Below are 21,214 nucleotides of genomic sequence, written 5' to 3'. Positions count from 1 at the left end.
TAGGAGGTCCCATAACTTCATATGGCCTGGTCGTCAGACTCGGATCCCGTCCACTGATGCCTCCCGGCTTTCGGATTCCGATCGCCCGGTTGATGCACGCAGCATTTATGACATGCTCGGTTCGTTCTATCAGTCAAGGTCGTATGATTCAATCAGCCCTTTGCTTAGGGACAATAGAGACCTGGATGACCAGAGGACATGTGGCCTCCAAGACGTAGGACAAAGGATGAACTGAGACTTGTAGAACCATGATCTTTACGAGCGAGCTCGTTCCTACATCGTATACAGAGGCATTGGGTTTCCTATCCTGGGTACACAGAGGAGCCCATTATTCACTCCTCATAGACGCAGAAGATTATTATGAAGTCTCTGAGAACAAATAGATATAGATAATTGGCATTTCTCATAAAATGTACGGTCTTAGCAGGATGCAGAATGTAGAAAAGCATTAATAGATGCAAGAAATACTGTAACCGACCCTGTGCTTGATCCAGCTGCAATCCGCATGAGAGATGGCTTAGCTCTCGTTGTTTTCTGTCGCAATTCTATAAACCTCATTTGCCGCATACTGACCGAGAATGTCAAGCGAGCCAATACTCATCATCTCCAGCATGGGAAGATCAAACAAGAAGACCTGTTTGATCCAAGCGCGCAATTCGAGAGCCACCAACGAGTCAAGGCCGAGATCGAGCAGTGGCCAGCTCGTATTAGGCTCCTCATGAGGTTTGAGCAACAGGTCGAAGAGTCTCTTGCCGATCTCGACTGCAAGGAGCTTCGGTGCTTCTGGCGACTTGAGAATGGAAGGATCCGCTTTAGCACTGCTCAAGTAGGACTTCAGCACATCCGTCGAGGCTGCGGTTGCGGCCACCGTAGAGTTGTTGTGATACGAGGCCATGCGGCGGTCTTTCTTCCAGATCACGTAGTTGCTGGGATCGTGCAAGGGAATGAGCAAGGCAAGGCCGACGAGGAAAGTATTTTTGTGCACGAAATAAGACGTGGCGTTTGAATCGGCCGCAGGGGCTTCGTCGACGGCTTGACCTGGTTTGCTGTGGACCAACATGGATATTGCCATTGCGTCAATGACCTCCTGCTCCAGGACAGGCTTGAAGCCGCTCCTGGACATTTTCCCCATCATCCCTTGGTGCTCCGAAATCCATCCCACGTCCTCGACAGCTCCCATATCAACCACAGAGGCCGCCAAACACAAGCCGTTACGGTATTGGGCGAACGCGTCTAGGAAGCTGTTACCACTGGCATAGTTGGCCTGGCCAGCTTGTCCAACTATGCCCGATACCGAGCTGAACATCACAAAGAAATCCAGATCGATGCCCGCGGCCACAGAAGCATCGTGGAGGTTCCAGGTTCCCTGAACCTTGGGTGCCGTCGACGCCGTCCACTCGTCGAAGCTCATCCTGGTAAAGTTCTCATTGGCGACCACCATAGACATCTGTACAATACCTTTGAGGGGATATGTTGCCGCAGCAATGGCTCTCTTAACGTCCTCGAGCTTGGTGGTATCTCCGCTCACGAGCTTGACAGCGCAACCCATGCTCTGGAGCTCGGTGACAAAGTCGTCATCTTTGGGCGTCAGGCCAGCGCTACGCGACAGGTAGACGAGCTCACGGGCGCCGTGATCGACCATCCAGGTGGATACGGCACGACCGATACCGCCAAGGCCACCCACCATGAGGTATGAGGCGGACCCGTTGAAGGCAATCGTCAGAGCTCTCTGGGTGGTTTCCAATCCCAGCTGGGTTTCCCCTTCGGCCGGCTTGAACGACACGCCCACACGGCCGATGTGTTGTCCCTTCTCCATGAATCGGAATGCATCCTGGGTCTGGGCTGCGGGGAAAATTGTCATGGGTAGCGGGGAGATGTATCCTTTGCTGTAGAAATCCAAGATTGAGAAAATCAAAGCTCTGGCGACATGGATTCTCTTCCAGAGCCCGTCGATGTCGACACAACAATAATTGCGGTTCGCCAGGAAAGGCTTCATGTCGAGTTTGCCATCTCCGATCAGATCGCGTTTCCCGATCTCGAGTAAAGTTCCAAATTCAGCAACGCAGCTCCACGTGGCGTGCAAGAGCTCGCCGGAGAGGGAGTTGAGGATGAAGTCCATGCCACGGCCTTCCGTTTCTCGCATGACACCATCCACAAACGACTTGTCACGAGAGTGGAAGATCCTGTTTCGCGGGAGGTGGTAGTTCTCCATCAGATACTGGACCTTTTCTTCGCTGCCAACCGTGACATACACATCGGCCTCCAGCATCTGGGCTACCTGGATAGCTGCCAGGCCCACTCCACCACACGCGCTGTGTATCAGGACGGACTATGCAGGGACGATTGATCAGTAATGTACTTGCACAATAGCCTTAGGTCTTCCGTGCCGCTTACCTGGCCTTTTGTGACGCGTCCAACGTTGACCATAGAGTGAATCGCGGTGAAATACGGTATAAGCATCGTTCCAGCTTGATCGAAGGTGAGGCTGTCGGGAATACGCACGCAGACAGCAGCCAACGTGGTTGTATATGTGGAAAAGGCGTCCTTCCTGCAAAAGCAAACGACCCGATCACCTACCTGAAGGTCGTCCGGGCTGACGTCTGCCCCCACGCGCGTGACGATGCCTGCGGCTTCGATTCCGAAGAGACGGACCGGCAGTTCAACAATGCCCAGTGCGACCAGAATATCCTAGACGTGTCCTTTCAGTAACATGACACTTGCTCTGGGAAAGTCCCTTGGATTGACTTACTCTAAAGTTCAAACCGGCGGAGTACACCTCGACCTCCACCTCGTCCTTCTCGAGGTCCTTTCGTTCATGCCGCGCATAGTGTAGACTGTTAACCCGCCCCGGCGTACGGACATTTAGTGTGGCCATCTCGTTTGACCCCTCTGAAACCAAGAGCTCATCGGCCAGGATGAACGGGTGGAAGCGTGCGACTTGAACTCGGCCATCGAAAATGGCCCATTCGAACTCGGGGTTGAGTTCCTCGTCACCTTGGCGAGTCTGAAACCTGGCAAGCACCTGAAGGAATCGGCCAATGGACTTGCGGTCGTCAAAACTGTCGATCTGACAGGTTCCCAAATCGGCCAGCTGCTCTGTACGGATAGTTCTGGCGAGGCCGAGAACTTGTGCATATCGGGGATCACGGCATCCTATGTCGATGAGATGGGTTGCCCAGAGCATCCCAGCGTCGCGATCCTGAAGACCGAGAAGGAAGGCCTTGAATGATAGGAAGCGTGGTTCGTCGATCTCGTGGAAAAAGGGCTGTTCGACGTCCAGGAGCGAAATTACATCTTGGCCAGCCGGTGGGTCATCCTCTAATCTGCATCTGGTCACCTGGTAGCCCTCCTTTTCGAGCTCGCTCAAGATGTGTGTGACAGCAGGTCCTTCCTCCTCCAGAAGCACCGTGACCTTCTTCATGGGCGTCTCACGGACCTGCCTTACTACCATGGTGGTCGTAACTTGATGGGGTACTTCTGAATCCAGAGCCATGGCCTCGATATCGCCAAACCCTGCAGCTGCAAGCTTCGACTCCCACTCTTCTTGGCCCAGGTAGGGCGCCTCGATTGGCCCATCGGCAGGGCCCGACCACCACGTCGGGAGCACACCGAGCACATACTGGATCCATCTGGATGACGGGCAAAGCTCTTGCAGAAGCAACCGACCATCGGAACGTAGGAGTTTCCTCAGGTTGGCCAAGCTTTCCTGGATATTTTTGCACTCATGAAGAGCGTTGACAGCTATAATGAGGTCGTACCCGACTTCCTCGAATCCTTGTTCGAACGGATCCTGGCTGATGTCCAAGCTGGCGAACTCCATATTTGGGAATATCTTCTCCTGGGTTGTCGCCACAACGTAGCCTGGGGCAGTCAAAGTGTACTTGGCGCAGAGAATCTCCCCATCAGGTCGTGTCAGTTCCGCGAGGATATCTCGGTGCAACGACACGCCGTTTCCAGTTCCAATCTCTAGAATCCGGAGATTGGGCTTGGAGTGGCTCAACATTTGAATAAATTCCCTTCGGTCTAGCTGTCCAAGGAATTCATGGACGTGTGTTAGCGTTCCCCCGGCGAGAACACTCTCTAGGCTTTCGCCGGACATGAGGGAATCCATCTCTATGCAGACTTGACGCATGGCACTGGCGACTGGGGCTGCCGGAGTGTTTGCTAGCTGGCTCAATATATTGTCGATTCGAGCGGAGATAGCCTCGTTATCGAGGCCTGTCCAAGTCGAAGGCAATCTGAAGGCAATCGAGCTGGATTGAGACCCGATCCAAGCCATGTATTTCTGTAGATGGGGCAGAACTGGGTTGCTTGCTGATTCTGAAAAACGCCATTGGGACAAGAGCAAGCAGATGTCCCCGAGCTCCTCCAGGAGACGCAAATGGTCTGTTCGGCCTGCCGGTGGGCAGAAGAGCTCATCCACATCGAGGAAGTCAATGTCGGGTCTCCATTCACACCTGGATGCGGCATGTGTGTCCGAAATGTCTGTTGCACCAGCACCGTCCGCAAGTGACATCCGGATACCGACAGCTTCAACGACTGTGGTGCCCCCGGATGTACAACGGCCTTCTCCAACAACCGAAAAGTTACTCGACAGCTTAGCGGAAACGCTGGCGATCATATCTGACGAGCACCTATGGACGGTGACTTTATCGATGCTGGTCGGGAGCCAGGTCTTGGTTTTGCGTGCGTAGCCCTTGACTGCAGCAGCGCCCAGAATCTGCAGGGTCGCATCGAGGACGGTAGGATGAATGTGGTAGTTGGCTTCATCTCCCTGCCTTCCATTGACAACGTTGCCAACCGCCCGCTGTTCTGAAGTCGAGGTCGTCATCGTCTCAAGGGTCTGGAAACATCCTCCCAGATTGAGGCCACCTTTGCCCATTTTTTCATACCATTTTCTAACATTGAGCTTCCGGGGCAGGTCAGCAGGATCCTGGGTCTGCTCGGGCGCCGACGACTGAGCACAGGCCTCTCCTGTACAGTGCTTTGTCCAGTTGCGCCCGTTGTAGGCTGAAACAGTGAACTCCCACCACGCGCTATTTAGGGAGTTTGTCAGGCGGTGCGGCCGGAACGTGGCCATCATCTCCGTCGGCTTTCCCTCGCTGAGCACAAGCGCGGTGCTGACAATGATATTTCGAACGCTGAATCCCTCCTCAACATTGGTCAATTGTCTGATGGCCTCGCCTGCCAGGGCAATGTAGCCACAGAACGGGAAGACGATGTTCTCCCCAACCTTGTGGTCACGAATCCACGGCGTGTTTGTAACGTGGAACATGTTACGCCAGGCAGGTTCACTGTCACTGCTCTCAGCCACCCTAGCACCAAGGAGATCATGGTATGGGAATTTGCGGTTGCGCCACTCCTTGCTGAGACGAGACTCGTACCAGTAGCTCCCTTCGTGATTCCATGGGTACCGGGGAAGATCCGAAAGACAGCAACCCGTGGGAAAGAGGGCCTCGAGATTGACATCGACATTGAGTGAGTGAAGTGCTCCAATGGCGGACAAGAAAGATGCAGTGCAGTCCTGGTTGCGCGCCATGACCGACACATAGGGAGCTGGAGATGAAGCCTGAGTGAAGATCTGTCTCAATGGACCTGCGAGAGCCCCGTGGGGCCCAACCTCAAGGAAGACTGCATTCTTTCCCACGTCGTGTTTCAAAATGGCCGTGACGGCCTCGCGGAACCGGACCGGCGATTCCAAATTGTCCTGCCAGTACTTTGACCATGTTCTGTGCTCGGGGCCTAGGACACTTCCGGTCACACTGGAGAAGAAGAGCGCCGATGGTTCTCTCCCGACCACTTCGTCGCCGATCAAGGACTGGTAATCCTCTCCGATCTCTTTCATATGAAATGAATGATAGGCTTTGTCAACCTGGAGCAGCCTAGCCAGCATCTGTGGCTGTGCCTCTTTGATAGCAGCCACAACGGATTTGACGGCGTCGATGTCGCCTGAGATTGTAACGCTCTTGGGTGAGTTGTCACAGGCAAGCGTGACGTTCGGGACGAGGTACTTTTCCGTTTCCGCCCAACTCATTCCAATAGCCGCCATCGTTCCTGCTCTCTTCTGTCTGCTTGTCACTGCTCCACGGTGGTGGGCAGCGGTGATGGCCTCTCCAGCCCTGAGAGCCCCGGCGGCGTATGCTGCAGCAATCTCGCCACTGGAATGGCCCACGACTGCGTCTGGGCGGATTCCCGCGGACTTGAGCGTGTCGACCAGTGCAATCTGAACAGCAGTGCAAAGTGGTTGAGAGAACTCGGCCGATGACAGACGGCTCTTCTTCGCTGGTTTCTTGAGCTCCTCTTCAATCGAGTACTGCGACTTCTCCCCAGCAATGGTCTGCAGGTGTTGATCCAGAGATCGGATGCTAGACCTGAACACTTCATTCGATCGCAGCAGCTCCCGTCCCATCTGGGGCCATTGAGCGCCCTGACCGGTGAAGACCATAACCACGCCCGGCGGCTTCGCAGACTTGGAGTTTACAGGTTGTGAGACACTTTCAACCACACCATTACTGAATATAGCAAAAGCTCGGTGCGGCAAATGTTCCCTTCTCCTTGCCAGCGTGTAGGCTAGATCACTGACTTTGTCCGGATTTTGTTCCACCCATGCCTTGTAGTCGTCGATCATCCTCGTGATTGACTTTGACGAGTTGGCTGTGAACAACAGAAGTTGCGGTGTCTCCGGTGTTGTGTGAACCGCAGCTGGGATGTTATAAGTAGCGGCAGATTCAAGAATGACATGGGCGTTTGCGCCACCAATCCCAAACGAATTCACACTGACCCGTTCGAGTCTGTCCTTCGGCCACGGCAGGGGATCCGTAGGGACCGTAAGCTTACCGTCCGCGAACGGAATGTTTGGGCTGGGGCTGGTGAATTTGATATTTGGCGGGATGATGCGATGCTCGAGTGCTTTCACCATCTTCAATAGTGATACAAGGCCGGACGCAGCTTCGGTGTGTCCGAGATTGGGCTTGACCGATCCAATGTAGACGCCTTTGTCTCCAAACACCCGGGCCACAGCTGTCGCCTCGATGGGGTCCCCAGTCGGCGTACCTGTCCCATGGCATTCAACCATGGCCGTTTCCGCGTAGTCAGTAATACCTGCGAGTTCGTATGCTCTCCTCATCAGAGCCTCTTGTGCGTCCGTGCTAGGTTGCGACAGTGTAGGGGTCTTTCCGTCCGCGTTGTGGGACGTGGCTCTCACGACAGCACGAATTGGGTTGCCATCTCTCAGGGCATCCGCCAACGGCTTGATGAAAATCGCCGTAACCGCCTCTCCACGGGCATACCCATTGGCGTCGGCAGAGAAGGTCTTGCACGAGCCGTCACTGGATAGAACCCCCTGTTCCTGCATCGCCATCGACATTCCTGGTGCGAGAATCAGATTGACGCCGCCCACCAGAGCGGATCCACAGTCGCCTCTACTAATAGCAGCACACGCCTCGTTCAAAGCCACCAGGGCGGAAGAACAAGCTGTGCGAATCGTCATGCTATTGAAAAGTGATCAGCACAGAGCTGGTATTTGGAACAACTTTCCAGCAGAAGATCATACCTTGGCCCTTGCAGGTCAAACTCGTACGAGAGCCGATTCGCAACGACAAAATCTCCCGAACCGGAAATGCGATGGATACCCCATGGCTGGGTCTCCTTCCCAAACATCTCCAGCCAGTCTTCTCCAAAATTACCAATATACGTGCCGATAGTCTTGCCTCTCCAATTTGTCACGCCGGCATCTTCGAACGCCTCGCGTGCGACTTCCAACATAAGCCGTTGCTGGGGGTCGGCTCGCTCTACCTCGGTTCGCGTCATGGTGAAGAACGACGTATCCAACGCTCCGACGTCGACGCTCCCATCGAGGAAATATCCATACTCGGTCGAGACGGTCCCTGGTTGCTTCGTATCCGAGTAGTATGAGTCGATGTTGTAGCGCGATTGAGGGACGCGACATCGACCATCTTTCTTTGCGAGGAGGAAATCCCAAAGCTCGTCGGGCGTCGTCAGGCCTCCTGGGAGACGACAGGCCATACCACAGATGGCGATGGGCACTTGACCACTGCGAGGGACCCCATGCGCCAAAGTACCATTTGTGCCGTTAGTGTGCACACCGGTGGGATGCCCATTGAGAGTAGCCCCATTGATGATATCCGGACCCATTGTTACCCCCTGGCCATTAGTGCCGCTACTTTCGTCCATAGTCATTGATGTTTCGAAGTAAAAGTAAGTTGCTTCGCAGTCACCTGGCGGACCATCTCTGCATTTGAGTTTAAAATGACCGTTAACATGATTGTTGGCATGCATTTCCCATGTGCTGGGTTCCGCAACGGCCATGCGCCCCCCGTCCGCTCGCAGGCCGGAACCCGTGTTGGCGACGACCTGCAGCACCTCGGCCCGGTACGCCGATGGGCGACTAGATCATCTTTAAATGGATTTATGAATTGACTTGATGTATTCTTGAGCGTAGTTTCTTTCTCTTTTAGGTGACACAACGCTGGCCGCTGCACCACTGTCGAAGACTATACCTTCCGCAACCTCACCACCATGGCAGCTAACGGCAAGATCGTCTCGGAGATGGTCTCCTGGATCAAGAGCCAGAAACTGGTTGCTCCCCGCATGAAAGATGCCCCCACATTCTACCGAAATCTCGAGGAGGCTCTAGATGTTCGACGGTCGACCCAGTCTCTGATGAGCCGCGGACAAAGCACATGGAAAACAGGAGACGCGATAGACTTCTGCTCCAACGATCTTCTCTCTCTCGGGCTCACAGGAGAACTGCGACGGGAGTTTCTGGCCGAGTTGGCAAGACATCCCGATTTCTCGCTGCATTCCGGGGGTTCTCGCGTGATGGGCGGCAACTATGACTATATCGAGGAGGTGGAGCAGGAGATCGCCGACTTCCTCGGGGCAGAGACGGCTCTCATGTTCAACTCGGGCTCCAACGGAAATATTGCCATCTACACGTCTATCCCACGGCCGGGAGACGCCATTGTGTACGATGAGCTGGTTCACTTCAGCACGCACACAGGCATGGCCGCCTCGTTGGCCACGACCAAGGTCGCCTTCCGGCACAATGACCTCGACGCCTTTCGAGAGGCCATGTCCTCCACCATGGACTCGCAGCCCATGCTTCAGGACGGTTCACGCTCGATCCTCGTGTCTGTAGAGTCGGTGTACAGCATGGATGGAGACATTTGCCCTCTGGTGGAGATGCTCGAGATTGCTCGAGAGATCTGTCCCAAGGGGAACTTTGCCTTCATTGCGGACGAAGCTCACGCCACTGGAATCGTGGGTCCTAGAGGTGTCGGTCTCGTCAAGCTGCTGGGTCTGGAAAATGAGGTTGCAATCCGACTGAATACCTGCGGCAAGGCCTTGGCCTGCACTGGATGTAAGATCACCAGCCCTGGCAGTAACTGCTTGCTCAAGCGGTATCACTGACGCAATTGTATGAAGCTGTGGTTCTTGGAAACGCCACGGTCCGGAACATGATGTTGAACTATGCTGGGTCCCTGGTGAATACCACAGCCCCATCCTTCCCGTCGGTTGCCGTCATTCGCGCAGCCTATGACCTGATGAGAACTGGTGCCACGCAAAAGGTATGCAACGATTGGGTGAAATGACTGAAGAGTCCATAATGACAGAAGAATCTAGGCTCAGGATAACATACAACATCTCGTCAAATACTTCTTCAAATCCATCACCTCTAGCGACATCTGGGACAAAGCCACCGATATGGGTATCTTGTCTATTCCCGTAGCCGAGGACTATGAGTCGCTGGACTTTGTGACGCACATTGTACCAATCTGGACCCGGCAAAAGTACAACTGGTGGCTCTTCTTTCACCTGCAACTGGCGAAAATCGCAGTCGTTCCCATTGACTATCCCCAGGTTCCCAAAGGCAAGTCTCGCGTCAGGGTCATGATCCATGCCGGAAATACGGAGAAAGAGGTGGATTATTTGGTAGCCACGCTTTGCGACTTTGCGAATGAGATGATCGATATCGAGGAGGGTGGCGAAAAGGGCAAGGTACCAAAAGCCGCGCAGGAGATTTACGCGCTGATGGCGGCGAATGCATGAAGCTGAATGTTTGTCAGCATAGACTGCAGATGAGGGCTTTAGACGTGTTGTCGTAGGAATAGACGTTTGGATTATATCATACTACGAGACGGCTACAGTACCCAAGCGAAGCCTTTCAACCCTTCCTATCAGACCTACAAGGGGTCGCAATTTTTTTCCAGGAATGGCTTCTCAATTAGGAAACAAGGGACCTATTACTACACTGTTGCAGTTTTCATGGGATGCCGCATTCTTGCTTGAAGTCTTCTGGAAATTCATGCGAAATAACATATGTCTATAGTCATATGTACGTTTAAATAACTCCCGGATTCAGTCACCAAAGGAGGAGGGAGATGTTATATCAGGAGAATAAGAAGCAGCAGCTGATGCTGAACAGCAGGTCCAGCCACTGCTAGCATCCTAAGGGCTAATCGATATCACTGGGTCTTTCTTGCGCCTAGCGCATTCAATTCCTGTTCGATGCCAGACCAGGCACTCGTCCTCACAGTGCACGATAGCCACCAGTTCCCAGCTGCATCCTTGCCAATGATGGGCCCCAGGTTTCGCAAAGCAAGGCCACTCGAATGATGGAGAGGAATCACGCACGATGGCCTGCCCAGCGGATGCACACGGTCGTGGGGCGGCGGGGCAAGAACCGCAGGTGAGAAGTCTACTTCAAAGAACCGACCTCGGTGCCAGTTACTACAGCAGACAAGAAGGGAGGTCGGTTCGCCGAACACTGGTAGATGTTTCTGCGAGGCGGATTTGCGCAAAGCAAAGAATGCTTCGATCTGGGGTAGAGTGCGCTGTTGGACGAGCGAGCGGCGGATGTGGGAGGCCACGAAGCTGACTGGTTCGCGGAGAATCTGGTGGGTGCGAAGAAAGGTCATGGCTACAAGGATAGCGTTCGTGATGAAGGCTGTGTTCTCAGATGGTGATTCCTGGAGAGCAGTCGAGCGGATGTCGAACACGTTCCAAAGGGAGACCAAGCGGCCGGGGGATGGATTCAGAGCCCTAACCAAGGCTTTGAGCCACCATGCTAAAAGCACGTCACTTTCACTAAGAAAGGGAGCAGGCCCTTCCTTGTTTTGCTCGGCTAGCTTTTGCTCGGCTAGCTCGTGCAATGCCTGTTCCCGCATCTCATCGATATATCGCCCTGGGATGCAGATTATACGTTTATTCTGGCCGCGGTGCCAGATGAGCTCGAAGAGGTAGCAGGCGATGAAACCCAAGAAACGAACGCCGGTTAGCAGAAAGGAGCCGTTCACATAGGTGTCGGCCGGGGTTCTATCAGTGAAGCGCGCTGCTGGATCTTCACCAACCTGCTGAAAGGTTGGGACCTGATCTCGTCCATTCATGATAGCAGTCCATGCCTTGAGGAAACTTGAAAGGCCCATAGCATCCATGAGCGTGTGCATGAAGGTCACAGTCAGCAGGGTCGCATCGCTGAACAACACCACATCGATGACAAGTTGCGGTCGATCTGAATAGAGCCAGTCATCGACCCTTGTGGGGGTATCCGCAGACAGACATACAGATGTGAGATCCGCGGGGTCGCCAAGCAGTGATGGCTGGCCAGTTGCTTGGGGGAAACTGGCAGCTAAAGGATGCTCCTTGATGCCCATAGGATGCTTAATAACTGTGTAGTTGAAGCCAGGCCGTTTTGCATTGTACTGCGCTGGTATGTGGTATTCTAATTTTCCGTCATCCTAATGTGTGTTAGGTGCCAGCGAACTACCATGTATGATGTGAGTGATTTCGATCCATACCTTCTTGCGAAGTCGCGCTCCTAGTGTCCGCCAGCCGTCCAACTCCAACAGACGTTCCAGTGATTGGCGTGGGACCTCTGGGTCAAGAACGTCGTCGAATCGGTAAGCAAGATGCAGGCACAAAGCGCGCAAGTGATGTTGGTCATCCCATGCTGGGATAGGTATTACAGTGTCCGTGGGGTTCCTCGGCGGCGGAAGCGGTGCCTTTTTCCCGAAAAAGCCCATTTTGGCGTATACAACGTTGTCGCTTGATCGGTGTAGGAGGCAGAGGAATCAGCGATGTTATCTATAATTGACTGCCCGGTGGACTACTTGGCCAAAAGGCGCACATCCTCTTTTTAGGTTAAGCTAGTAAACTACCTTATATTGCTGACCTCGACTACATTACGGCTTAAAGTTAGGCCGCAACGTAGTAAAGTTAAGATGCCACGTAATGTTGGTCTTTTGGCCTTGTGGGAATACTAGGATCTGGCGGGATTTCTGTCTTACTCCCTAAATGAGTGATATATATTCAACAACGTGGTCACAAGGGCTGCTACCCTAAAGCCTTCAAATTGAATCTTTATAAGTATCTGTATTAGCTAATTAGTATTAACTTACATATTTGCCCATAGTACGGTAATTGCGAGCTTGATTGGAATTGCGTATTTATGATTCGATAAAATAGGCTCATAGCCATGACTGGAACCAGGGTGAGGGCGGAATCATCCGGATGGTGCAGAAGCCACAGTCCGACTCTGAGAGTTCCCGTCGGAGATCAATCCGTCTTTCGGCGGAGATCGCTGCCTCCCGCTGTACAAAGGGGTGATTTTCTGCAATAGAAGCCATTCCCATGTGTGTTGGTCGTTCTTAGAGCAGGGAGGAGGTTCAGCAGTGAGCGCATCGTTCTGAACCACGGTAAACGGAGCTGAACTGTAACTGGCAAACCTACGGGGTATGGATCTATCTTCCGTGCAATTTAATGGTGATGTACAAACTGTAATCAGTAATAATGTCATAGGGATATGCATATGGCCCCTGTACAGGCGGTCTAAGGCTGGCTGGAACTTCCAGCCTAGAAGAGTCCCATGCAAACCACCCGGTCTGCCAACCGTAGTGTTTGGCGAATCTGGCAAACTGTCAACAGTCCCGTCACCTTCTTGTTCCTATCCTGCCATCCTGCAATTAAGCTGCCGCAAAGCAGCTTAATTGCAGGATGGCACTACCGCAGCCTAACATATCCTACCTAGGTCTAGCCGCCTATTGGTGTTATTCACATAAAGAATTAGATGCACAAATGCGGAGCCAGTTGTATCTTGTTGTTTTATGACTTTGCTGTTTTTAGAAGGGCCGCTGCACAGCAGAAGGGAGCAAGTGTCGGTTTTAGCAGCTGTTTGGTAGACTGTAGGTTATAACAGAGAGTAAGCATGTCTCCCACTACAAGTGAAATGATTCCTCGTGCTGCTGACATACCTGTTGACTTGCACTAAGTTTGCGACAACAAGTGTTCTGATCCTTATAGTTATAGTAGCTAGGCTGCAGGATTTGCTATAAGTATTATGGCTAGAGCCATAGTGGGAGATCCAAGAATTACAGTTATCAAACGAACATTGATGATTGAAGCCACTCGGGCTGGAACCTACAAAACCGAACATGAATTCGCTGTACAGTACGCTGGTAAGCCAAAGCTAAAATGATTTAATGGATCAATTGCTCTATTGTCTCGATCTTAAACTGTTCCAGCAGGTGAGAGTGCTCTGGAAGCTATGATAAGGGGGGTGGCCTCCGAGAAACAATCCTGCTGCTAATCGTCTCTGGGTGTAGGGCGGATCGATCTGCTCTTCGCGGCCTGGCTTAGCCATCGTGGCAGCCGCTGCGTGGCGCGCTGTAACCTCCTGCCGATGTTCTGATTGTCTGAGGGTGGGAGATTTTCGTTCTGCAACAAATTATGCTGGTCTCGCCAGTTACCAAGAGCATGAAGGGAAACTCTGGTGTCTGGATGATCCGGTCCTAATACCTTATTGCGCAGCCGCCAACATGCTTCAAGTAGAGCCAAGGCATCTGGAAGCCTTCTTTGAGATTTCCATGCTGGTCAGAGTGTCAGGATGCTCAGCGCCCAGCACTGTCTTAGAAGTCTCCATCACTTGCACCTCCAGCTTCTCAGCTTCATTCCATCGACCCTGCTTCCGGTAGGTTGATGCTAGATTGGATATGCTAGTCAGAGTAGAGGGATGCTCAGCACCTAGTACTGTCTTAGAAATCTCCACCACTTGCACCTCCAGCTTCTCAGCTTCATTCCATCGACCCTGCTTCCAGTAGGTTGATGCTAGATTTGCTATGCTGATAAGAGTATCAGGATGTTCAGTCCCTAGCACAGTCTTCCTCATCTCCATCACTTGCACCTCCAGCTTCTCAGCTTCATTCCATCGACCCTGCTTCCGGTAGGTTGATGCTAGGTTGGACATACTAGTCAGAGTAGAGGGATGCTTAGTGCCCAGCACTGCCTTCCTTATATCTATCACATGCACCTCCAGCTTCTCAGCTTCATTCCATCGTCCCTGACTCTAGTAGGTTGATGCCAGGTTGGCCATGCTGGTCAGTGTGGAAGGATGGTCTAGCCTAAGCATCCTCTTTCTTATTTCTAGGACCTGTATAATTACAACTTCAGCATCATCCTATTATCTGTCTTGATAGAGACATAGGCTATATCTCTAGATAAGATCTATTTGGTATATCTAATCTTTATTGAGAGATCTGCTTGCAGTATATAATATGTATATAGGAGGTATCTCCTCCAGATACTTCTATTCTTATAATTATTATGCAGAAACACTTTCTGTAGTTGTATAATTACTCTCTCTGTCCACTGAGCAAGCTTCTATTCTTTTTAAAGCCAGTTCTGCGTAGCTAAATACACTAGTGGATAGAGATTAAGAATAGGCTCTGCTGGATATCTGCTAATAAAAGAATAGGTATTTAGTATTCTAATGGTGTCTGTCTCCTCCTTCTGTGATGACCCTGGTGGAAGAAGAGATTGCAGAATCTCCTTTAGATCTATACAGGATATGAATGATAGATACTAGACTGTGAGAGGATAGCTCTGCTGAATCTACTTAAATAAGATTAGTTATGTTATAGCTACTAGGTTTTTTATATTATAATATCTCCCATCATCCTTAAATTCTTTACTAAGAAGAGTGATAACCTCCTCTTCTTACCCTACTAGGAGTAATAGATAATACCTAAGTATTATTCTATTCTTATTAATATACACGGCTGCATGGGTAATAGCTAGTAGGAGATAAGTAAGCTCTTTAAGAAGGATAGCTATGTCATGCCAGTTATTAATAAGGTCTAGATTAATAAGATACTTCTATAGTAGCTGCCTAGCGGCCTCTTTATCCATCTTAGGAATTTCCATAATATTTTAGTGTGCAAGCTTGGCTGCTGTCTTTCTATTATATATTATAAAGATAATAGATCCTTGACCACTGCTTAGTAGGTAGTTAACTAAACCCTAGAATCTCTGTTATAACTCCTACTTTAATCTGGCCTTGGTGATCTACATATTAATGTTATTAGCATTATTAAATATAACTAGCTACTAGCCTATATTATCCTTGCTCAGGTGTCCCTATATAAGTCTTTTTATATCTGCCTTTTCCTCTTCCCAGCTAGGTATTCTAAGCTAGCACATAACATTATGGTATGCTTAGTGTTGTTATTTTCATGGGTTGGGCTGGGTTCTCCTATTCAGCTAACCCAACCCACTGGGTTTAGGCCTTAGAAACCTAAGGCCTAAACCAACCTATAGACCCATGGGTTCTAGGTGGCTTAACCTACTGGGTTTAGTTCTACTAGGGGGGGTATTCTCTGCCTACTTAATCTAGTTAGTATAGGCTAGGTCCAGCCCATGAACCTACTAAGTAATTTTAAATAGGTAAAACCATACTAATATTCTATAAAGATAATAAATATATAATAGTAGAATCACTAATTTCACTATAATATTAAGTAAAATATTGAGTATTAAGTATCTAGTAGTTAATATAATATATATAATATATTAAAATCTAACTTAGGTTAGATTTCTATATATAATTTTAAGTTTATAATGATTTTATTAAGGGGTGTATATTTAGTAGTAAATATTAATTTATTAAATATATATTTCTTAAAGACTTAAAGTTAAAGTATTAAATAAAAAATATACTATAATCTATAATCTATTTAGTTCTATTTACTTTAAGTCATAAATAGATAGTAGTTATTAAATAATAGATAAGTATATATATATAATAATAACTTTTAATTCTTTATACTTAAATTAAACTCTTTTTTTTATTTATTTTTATTTATATATAAATACCTCCCTCTATATATAGAGCCCCTACTTATATATAGAGCCCCTCTATATTCTTTTTTTTTATATAGAATAAATTATAATTAATCTCTAGAGTCTTAATTTATTTATATTAATCTAACTTAAGTTAGATTTTATAATAAGTGCTAAGGAAAAGAAGAAGAGTCTTAATAAAGTAATATTAATAGTAAATAATAAACTATCTAATAAAATTAGAGATATATTACTAGGTGCTATAATTATTAATATTTATTATTTAAATACTAAGTAGCTAAATAGTAGGAACTAGGAGCTTAATACTAGCTATATAAAAAATCTCTATAAAAGTATAGGATTTAGAGTTTAGTACTTTAATATAGATATTAGGATAAAGGCTAATATAACTTAGAATAATTAAGACTAACTACTAAACTATCTAGTTACTAAATATATAGTAATAAATATTATACCTATACTAAAAAATAAAAATAAGATAGTTAAGAAGTAGAGCACCTAGATCTTATAAAAGATTATATAGAACTCTATAGCTAATCCTTCTTTAAGTAAGGATATTATAATCTATAATTAGCTATAAGGACTATTACTAATAACCCTTAATATAGATTAATATTAAAAAGCTACTCTTAAATTACTACTTTTAGATTAATAAGTAGTAGTAGCTAGGCCCTCTCTATCTATTACTAATAATAATAGCTCCCTACCTCCTGCTATTAAAATACTAATAGATAAGGTAAGTAAAATCTAACTTAAGTTAGATTTATATCTATTAACCTATATATAGGATTATATCTAGGCTATAGATATATATTATAATAATATATTTACTATAAAGATATAGATAGCACTATACTTAAACTATTAAGAGGTAAATAACCTAGATTCTAATAATATCTTTCTAACTTATATACTTAAGGTATTTAAGACTAAGAATCTATAAGAGAAGAAATAACTCCTCTTATCTAGTAAACTAAAGTAGTAGCTTATATAAATACTTAGTATTAAGCTTAATTAGGTTAGATATATTCTCCTTATACTTAAATATTCTAAGTTTAAGAGATTATTTAAGGACTATTATATAACTCTATATAGGGTATTATATTTTAACTTTATTATTATTAATAAGATTATCTCTAGTAAGCTTAACTAGGTAGGTATTCTAATATATATATAATTTAGAAATCTAACTTAAGTTAGATTTAGCTTAAGTACTTTAAAGAGTTTTTTAAATTTAAAAAGATTATCTTTAATAAACTCTTAGCTAAAATATTAGATATAGACTAGAGCTATTTAATAATACTTTCTATCCCTTAGAAATATAGTATTCTTTATCTACTCTTCTTTCTAATTAATAATAACTTTATTAATAATATACTAAATTATAGTCTTCTCTAATTATTAATAATATATACTAATAGTACTCTTACCCTACCTAAAATAGTATTATTTAGGGTTAATTTAGTTATATACTACTACTAATACCCTAATTTTTTTTTAGTCCTATCTAATATTAAGTATTATTAACTTTTTATAAATCTCTAAAATAATCTAGATCTAAAATACCTATTATAGTAGTCCTAGACTATTATAAATAAGGAGCTTAGGGAACTAACTACTAAAGTATTAAAGTATATAATATTCTAGTTTAATCTAGAATAGAGATATCCTAAGGCTACTTAGAAGACCTTATTAATATTTATTTAGACTAGTAAAGTTAAGTTAGTTATTCTTAAGAAGTTATCTCTTATTATAGATAATATATAGGGCTATGCCCCTAATAATAATACTATTAATATTATAAATTCCCTAATTAAAGATATTTAGGAAGAAGTCTAGGCTAAACCTTTATAGAGGGATATAGAGCTAGCTAAATAAGTAAATATTAAATTAAACTTAAATTAGATTTAAACTAATTTATTCTTAGCTTAATATCCTTTCTAATTAGAAATTAAATACTAAGGCTTTCCTTAACTAGATTAGCTATTTAGCCTACTTTAAGCTAAAGTATTAGGTAAAGATAGTTAAAATTATTATTTATTATATAAATCTAGCCTTAGCAGGGAAGATAGCTTACTTTAATAATCTTATTAAACTAGTATATAATCTAACTTAGATTAGATTTATTATACTACTAACTATTTATTAGTAGGAGAACCTAGTGAATTAGATAGCCTAGGGATATTTATTAGTAAATATTAATTAGTAGTAAAATCTAATAATCACTAATATATATATACTTAAGACTAATACTATAAAGAAGTTATTTATAGAAGAAGCTAATATTCTTAGGGCTATCTAGGGATACTATAATCTAAAAAAAATTATACTAGATATCCTTAAGTAAGGCTTCCTAAGTAAGATTACTTAGATAAAAGACTAGTTACTCTATAATAAGGTATATTATATAAATCTAACTTAAGTTAAATTATATTCTAACTATATCTAGACTAAGTAGAAATCTATAATAGTATAATTATATTAGTATACTCTAATTCTTTATAGTAATAGGTAGAGTCCTAATTTAGATAATTATAATAAAGATTTTTTAAATTATAACTTAAATCTTAATAATTATACTTAAAGAGTTATTAATAACTATCCTAGATTTACTAAAGTAATATCTAAGAGTATAGCTTTTATAAAGATAACTAAGGGTAGCTAGAAGCTTCTTATATATATATAAAAGAACTCTCTAGGACTTACTACCCCTTTATAAAATAAATTATAGAATAGGCATGAGTTAGAAGAGTCTAATAATAAAAAGAAGTTAGAAGAGCTTAAAAATAAAGAGAAGTTAGAAGAGATTAAAGATAATAATAAATAATAGTTAGATTATAGTAATAATAATACTAGATAAAAAAGAAAAAGGAAGGATGATAATAGCTAGATATATAAGAGGTTAAAGTATAAGTAATATAATATTCTATTACTAATAGATATAATTATAGAGGCTTAGAATTTAGAATATTTACTAATAGATATAATTATAGAGGCTTAGAATTTAGAATATATCTAATCTAACTTAAGTTAGATTATAATTACTATAGTAATTTAGATATCTTATTTCTATAGTAATTAAGTAGAACTCTAGTGCCTTATATTTACTTTTATATAGTAAAAAAAATTATTTAAGTATAGTAAATATTAAACTTTAGAGTAGAGAGTAGAGCTATCTTAATCTATTTAATAATATATCTTAATCTTTATTCTCTTCTRATTATACTTTAAGTATAATAATARTTAATTCTYTATYATYTAYTATAAGRCCCTTATCTAYCTCTAGTTATTCTAYCYCTTAATATACTCCTAGTCTATCTATATTAGCCTTTTCTTTATTATAGTTAGATAATACTCTATAAGTAAGTATTATCTAGCTAGTTCTCCCCCCTAGCCTTAAAATACTTAGTAAAAAAGAAAAGGAGAGATTTATATTATTTAGTAAGAAGTATAAATCTATATTCTAATTATAGTAGTAAAAAATAAAAAGGGCTAAAGCTATATATTCTTAAAAGTAAAAGATTAGCTAGAGAAAATCTTAAGTATCTTTTATATAGATAGATTTTAATAAAGATGCTTTCTATCCTAATAAGAAGCTAAAAATCTAATATAAGTATTATATTTATCTTTTTCTCTATCTTACTTAGGGTAATAGTAATTTAACTATAAATTAATATATCTAAAAATTCTATATAGTATTTAGGAAATTATCTTTTTTATAACTAAAACTAGGTAGTCTCCTTACTAACTAGATATATACTAAATCTAACTTAAGTTAGATTAATACTAACTCTCTAGTCTTTAATTATTTATATAGAAGAGGGCTTTAAAAATTAAATTCTTTAATTTATTTTTATAGGGTAGCTTCTATTTTAAACTATTAAATATATTTAATTTTAGAGATTACTTATAATAGTAGCTAGTGTGTGTACCCTTAATCTACTAAATTAATATAAAATTAAGGACTAGTTAATAAAGTAGTTAAATAAGATTTAAGCTAAGATCCTTTCTCTAATCTTTTATTAGTCTAAGATATCTCTAGTAGTTAATACTTAGATTAGCTTAGTATAAAACTTCTTTCTTATAATTACTAGGTACTTTCTTAGCTCTAATTAGAAGTATTATAAGGTACTTCTAGGGTTTAAGCTAATAAATATTTATTATATAGATAATAATCTTATATAGGTAGTTATCTCTATACTAGAGAGGATTAATCTATAGTAATAAATTATAGTAGTTATAATAGATAATATTTTAAATAACTTAATAATAATAAATACTATTATTTATAAGCTTTAGAGTAATCTTTAAACTTCTTAGCTTATAAAAGTACTCTAGGACTCTTTAATTACTAAGATTATTAATTTATAGATTTATATTCCCTATTTTACTTATATTCTTTAACTTACTATTAAGGAACTTTTTATATTTCTTAAGATTAAAGTTTCTAATAATAAGATTAAGAGGGTCTAGGATGCTAGTAACTAATATATTTAGTTAGATAGATTTATAGCTATACTAGAAAAGATATATAAATCTAACCTAAGTTAGATTTTATACTAATAATATTTATTTCTAGATTTAAAAATTTACTTACTTTATTAATACTAGCCTAACCTAGTATAAAAAATTTTACTATCTTAATTCTAATCCTAAATTACTTATACTTTTATAGGATTATAAGACTTAATAAAACTTAATATATATTATATTAAGATATACTATTAAGCTTTACTCTATTCTTACTAAGTTTTTATAGAGATAGAATAGAGATAATATTACTAATCTTCTTCCTTTAAGAGCTAAGTAATAGTATATTAAATATCTACTTTAGCTTACTTACTCTTTCTTTACTTTTACTCTTATCTTATCCTAGTTTAATAGACCTATAGTATATAAAGCCTTTAATATCTATAACTCCTTATTTTAATATTTAGAAGATAGTTAATAACTACTATAATTAAAGTATATAACTTAGAAGAAGAAACTATAGGCTACCTTATCTAAGGTTATTCTAAAGCTATAATAGTATTATAGTAAGATATATTTTATATAGAGT

General features: G+C 43.5%; 4 protein-coding genes across 4 annotated transcripts; 1 reads left to right on the top strand and 3 right to left on the bottom strand.

Moving 5' to 3' along the window:
• Window positions 1-517: 517 nt before the first annotated feature.
• On the bottom strand, window positions 518-8,193 carry Aspvir_008100 (reducing polyketide synthase sphB; the record flags this gene model as incomplete). The annotated part of the gene is made up of 4 exons (XM_043271276.1): window positions 518-2,329; window positions 2,395-2,688; window positions 2,750-7,490; window positions 7,553-8,193. 4 exons carry the CDS (start codon window positions 8,191-8,193, stop codon window positions 518-520), a joined length of 7,488 nt encoding a protein of 2,495 aa, XP_043127211.1.
• A 345-nt stretch (window positions 8,194-8,538) lies between these two features.
• Aspvir_008099 (aminoacyl transferase sphA) lies at window positions 8,539-10,071 on the top strand (the record flags this gene model as incomplete). The annotated part of the gene is made up of 3 exons (XM_043271275.1): window positions 8,539-9,382; window positions 9,448-9,590; window positions 9,646-10,071. 3 exons carry the CDS (start codon window positions 8,539-8,541, stop codon window positions 10,069-10,071), a joined length of 1,413 nt encoding a protein of 470 aa, XP_043127210.1.
• Window positions 10,072-10,487: 416 nt separating this feature from the next.
• Aspvir_008098 (uncharacterized protein) lies at window positions 10,488-12,044 on the bottom strand (the record flags this gene model as incomplete). The annotated part of the gene is made up of 2 exons (XM_043271274.1): window positions 10,488-11,759; window positions 11,820-12,044. 2 exons carry the CDS (start codon window positions 12,042-12,044, stop codon window positions 10,488-10,490), a joined length of 1,497 nt encoding a protein of 498 aa, XP_043127209.1.
• A 1,796-nt stretch (window positions 12,045-13,840) lies between these two features.
• Window positions 13,841-14,263, bottom strand: Aspvir_008097 (uncharacterized protein; the record flags this gene model as incomplete). Its single annotated transcript, XM_043271273.1, has 1 exon — window positions 13,841-14,263. One exon carries the CDS (start codon window positions 14,261-14,263, stop codon window positions 13,841-13,843), a length of 423 nt encoding a protein of 140 aa, XP_043127208.1.
• Window positions 14,264-21,214: the final 6,951 nt, after the last annotated feature.

Source organism: Aspergillus viridinutans, assembly GCF_018404265.1.
Source record: "Aspergillus viridinutans IFM 47045 DNA, scaffold_6, whole genome shotgun sequence".
Lineage (NCBI taxonomy): Eukaryota > Fungi > Ascomycota > Eurotiomycetes > Eurotiales > Aspergillaceae > Aspergillus > Aspergillus viridinutans.
This window is presented reverse-complemented; position numbering and strand designations above follow the sequence as displayed.